Below are 4,524 nucleotides of genomic sequence, written 5' to 3' on the forward strand. Positions count from 1 at the left end.
TTTTGTAAAGTTAGTAAAGTTAGTAAAAACGTCTCAGATCCAGAATTTAAAGCAGCAAACAAACACCTTATTTCAGGTGTTGAGCGTTAAAGGCCAACACGTCTGCATGAAAATTCAGTCCCAAAACCAACATGAAGATATTTTTGATTAACTATCTTCAAAAAAAGAAGAAGAAGGAATTTAATATTTCCTCAAGTGCCTCTTTCATGGTTTACATGTCTGTTCACTTCAAGCTAAGTTTTGTTAGTGTTTGTGATGCCAGAAGTGAGCCGTGACGAAGCTACATTCATACAATGAGTCACCAAAAACTGTGTCTGACCTTTCTGTATGAAATCACACAAACTGTTGTCTGTAGATATGTTGAGCAGAAGTGTGATGTTACTGTATCACTGTGTTGTTACAGGAAGATTATAAGCAGTTTCCTATTTACACATCCAGCATACATGTGGAGTAATAATAGTATTCATTAAGAGATTCATTTAATGTAAGTCCAACATTCACTTCTGTTTCAGGTGTGTTTTTACACCTTCACATACAAGGAGACAATTTAATATGTAAATACTGAATACAGATAATATACGTACAGATTATTTGAATGTCTTTTCTTCTTGCAGGTACCAGCGCTGTGACTCCTGTGTTTGTGCAGACAGGACATGATTTACTCCTGGATGTGGAGAAACCTGTTGATCTATGAGAGTCAGATCTCTTAATATGGAGTGTCAATGAAAGTAAAGATATTGTAAGATATTCTAAGACAAGTAAAACTATTTTCAGGAGTTATTCAGGAAGAGCTGAATATTTTGCACAAAATCTCTCTTTGCTGTTGAAGAATGTGCAAGAGGATGACAGTGGAGATTACAGAGCAGATGTTTCTGCTGACCATCGCATAGATGTAGCTGAATACAAGGTCACAGTTCAGGGTAAGTTTCTTAAAATGTTAAATGTTAATACAAAGTACTTCTCTGTTTCAAAACTCTTCACACCTGTTATTGTCCCTGCAGATCCAGTGTCCCCGGTGAAGCTGACAGTGAAACACTGCAGCACAGACTCCAGTAACCTCACAGTGACCTGCAGCACTCTGGACTCTCTCATCAGCAGCACTTTTACATGTGTAAACCAAACCTGCTCTCATGAGAGAGGAGAACTATCAGAGTTTTCGACATCTGCTGCTTCTCTCCGTGTCTACCTGGAGAATGGCTCTGTCATCTGTAACCATAGCAACCAGGTCAGCTGGAAAAAGGACATCAAGGGGATTGAAGATCTTTGTAAAAAGTCTGCTGGTAAGACTAAGAACAAAACAAATTGGTGATAATGATGCAAAGTTAACAGTTTGGAGCATATAAGCATTTCTTTCTTAAAGAAAACAGTTAAGAAGTCTGGAACAAATCTGTGGACCTGTGGACCGTAATGATTGTATCCTAGTGCTGTTGTCTTTTTGTTTTATATTATTATGTTTTGTATGCTGATATGGACCTATGTGTCTGTTTGAGTAATGAATGTAGCCACTGAGACGTCACCCATTGGTTTCTCGACTGCATCAATGGAGCCTTGAGTTTGGGATTCGCTCGCTGCCTTGTATGATTTTCTGGAGCCAGAAGTGACCATATTTGGACGAGAGCGTGGAGGTCGAGGGTCATGAGGGGGTGGCAAACATCAGGTTATCAAAGCTAAACAGTCTACAGGTGTGGCTGACTCATAAACTTGTGAATGAGCTAGTTTAACTTTGTGTTACCCAGAGTGTGACGCTCTATCTTTCGTGGTGACTGAGCGTAGTTGTTTACCAGACTAAAAAAGTAGCGCACTCAAACGAAGCGTACAAAGCGTACCGGGACACTTAAAATAAGCGGTCTTCTCATCACTACGGTCCGCTGTAATCTCTCTGGGGAAAAGCTGACAACAATCCTGACCTCTATATACCAGCTGAAGAATAAATAAACGTAACAAACACTGAATGAGCTAACAAGCTGGGCGTGGCAGCGCAGTATACCTGCTACTTTGTGCAAAAATATCAAAACAATGATACTAGAATTTAACTCACCGAAGAGCAGGAGCACAGATTTCTTGGTCAGACAGAAAATCACAGAGAGAGACCGAATATTTGTTGATTTTTGTATGAAAAAATACCCAAAAGGCTCCAACAACAAAAACACAACAAAGTTAAGTTGTGTGACTGTGTGACTGTGTTGATGTCGCCCTAATGAGGGTTTTTTTTGTTTTTCTGGAGCCAGCATCAAGTGTAAACTCTAGGAACTGAAGTCTTTTGCACTTCCACATTGTCTTCATTTAAAACACTGGAGCCGCTTGGTCTGAAATAAAGAGAGGTTTGTTTTGCGACCTCCACTCCTGTTGTGCTGCAGTGCCATAACCTTGATCAGTTGTGTCATATTTGTAATGAAACAACTTGTTATGTTGTGTTTCAGATTCAGAGAGTGTCTCCGCTGGTATCTCTGTGTGCCAGGTGAAGACAGCCGTGTTCTCTGTCGGTCTGATCATCATGGTGTCCGCCATCATCAGTGTTCACGTCATAGAGAAGCTCAAGAAGACAAAATAAACAACTATATTACAAATAACTCTTTAGTTAAAGGTTCCCTGTGGACGTTTTGACCCCCAGCAGCACTGTGGAGCCGTTTGTTTTTAATGACTCAGTCCATGTTTTGTGTATGTTGTGCATGTGTAGCTGATGTAGCCACAGTTGATGGTAAAACAGCAGTTTCATGTAGCTAGAGGAGGTATAAAACTGCAAACATGGATGCATCCAATGAAAGAACTCAAATATTTGTAAAACTGTGCTTTTGTTAAAGTCTTTTAGGAGGGAAATAGATTCAAACATTTTGCAACTCTTGAAACATATTCACGATGCGTTCTGGTGAGTAAAACATGATGTGAACAGAAACATTGTTTCTTTGCAAGATAAATCCAAAGTGCATCTTTAACTCAAATGCTGTTTATTCTACATAGTTTATACTTCTCTGTGTAAACGGATTAACTGTGCAGACATGACCATATGAACAATGTTCTTAGAGGATCTTATTTGCAGAAATACAGTTTTTTGTGTATGAAAAAGACAAACTAAGAAGGCTACAAGAAAAAGCTTCGATGAGTAGGCCTATGTGTAACACTTTCTGTGCTCCTGTTTAGATTATAGAAAAGAATACACACTGGTATATACAGCCTATGTGTGTGTTTTGTAAATGAAATGCTCATTTTCAATATCTGTTCAAGCACCTCATTGGATACTTCTTAAGCTATGTACTCGTCTTCTTTGTTTGTGACTTTGTGAATTAAAAGAAGCCTAAAGATCGTGTGTCAGTGACTTTTTCTTACTTTAGGTGTGAGGCTTTAAAAAGCAATCAATCAATCACATGACTGAAGAAAGTCAAGTTTATTTATAGAGCACATTTAAAAACAACCAGAGTTGACCAAAGTGCTGTACAAGTTTAAAATAAACGGCACACCAAAGCAACAAAAAACAACAATAGATGACAATAGAACAAATACAAAGCAGTAATATGTGTCTAAAACACCAGAAACACTAAGAGCAACCAAAGGCCGTAAAAAACATGTACGTTTTGAGTTTTATCTTTAAGAGTCAGTGGAGGGGGAACATTTGATGGAAAATGGTACGCTATTCCAAAGCTTTGGAGCTGCCACTGCAAAGGCGCGGTCTCCCTTACCCACTAGCCCTGACCTTGGAACAGTTAGAAACAGTTGCTCTGAGGATCTGAGGGGCCTCGTGGTGGAGTAGGGGCAAAGGAGCTCTGAGATATACAGGGGTGCCAGCCCATGTGTGGCCTTAAAACAATTAGAAGAACCTTAAAATCAATCCTGTATTTAACAGGCAGCCAGTGCAGGGATGCTAGTATCGGTTTAATGCTGTCTCTTTTTCTTGAACCGGTTAGAAGTCTCGCTGCAGAATTCTGCACCAGCTGCAGGCGAGACAAAGAGGACTGGCCGACACCCAGGTACAGTGAGTTGCAGTAATCTAGTGTTGAGGAGATGAATGCAGTGATGACGGTTTTCATGTCGTTGAGAGAGAGGATTCTTTTAAGTTTGGCAATGTTCCTTGACACCATCTCATTTATATTATGAAAATAGCAACCTTTCACCACGGAGTTGATCTGTGTGTCAAATTTTAGTTCAGAGTCAAAGATGACTAAGATTCTGTCTTGTTGTCGTTAAGCTGAAGACAGTTTTTTGCCATCCAGCATTTCACGTCCTGGATGCAATAAAGAATGGATGTGATGGAGCTGGAATCCCCAGGATTCAATGGAACGTATATTTGTGTGTCATCGGCGTAACAGTGAAATTGTGCTTGCGGAAGATGGAGCCTAAGGGAAGCATATACAGCGCAAATAAAATGGGCCCTAAGATGGAGCCTTGAGGTACACCACAACTTAAATGGGCAGTAGAAGAGGAGGCTGCCAATCTTAACAAAGTCCTGACAGTTAAATTGGAGGCAAACCACTTGAGGGCAGAGCCCTGGATGCCAACCTGGTCTTAAAGATGGTTTAATAAAATACAATG

The 4,524-nt window shown here is 40.0% G+C and overlaps 1 protein-coding gene across 1 annotated transcript; it reads left to right on the forward strand.

The window, feature by feature from the left end:
* Positions 1-595: 595 nt before the first annotated feature.
* LOC138611178 (uncharacterized) lies at positions 596-3,286 on the forward strand. Its single transcript, XM_069684153.1, has 4 exons — positions 596-614; positions 696-920; positions 1,002-1,280; positions 2,421-3,286. Exons 1-4 carry the CDS (start codon positions 596-598, stop codon positions 2,549-2,551), a joined length of 654 nt encoding a protein of 217 aa, XP_069540254.1. The 3' UTR covers positions 2,552-3,286.
* Positions 3,287-4,524: the final 1,238 nt, after the last annotated feature.

The sequence above is a fragment of the Semicossyphus pulcher genome, unplaced genomic scaffold (genome assembly GCF_022749685.1).
Source record: "Semicossyphus pulcher isolate SPU_LCO1_2020_fin unplaced genomic scaffold, fSemPul1.0.p SCAF_7, whole genome shotgun sequence".
Classification (NCBI taxonomy): Eukaryota; Metazoa; Chordata; class Actinopteri; order Labriformes; family Labridae; genus Semicossyphus; species Semicossyphus pulcher.

Bases quoted from the DNA above. Each gene is read 5' to 3' on its own strand.
- LOC138611178 (XM_069684153.1), top strand. The intron at 921-1,001 runs GTAAGTTTCTTA...TTGTCCCTGCAG, and splicing joins ATACAAGGTCACAGTTCAGG to ATCCAGTGTCCCCGGTGAAG. The intron at 1,281-2,420 runs GTAAGACTAAGA...GTTGTGTTTCAG, and splicing joins TCTTTGTAAAAAGTCTGCTG to ATTCAGAGAGTGTCTCCGCT.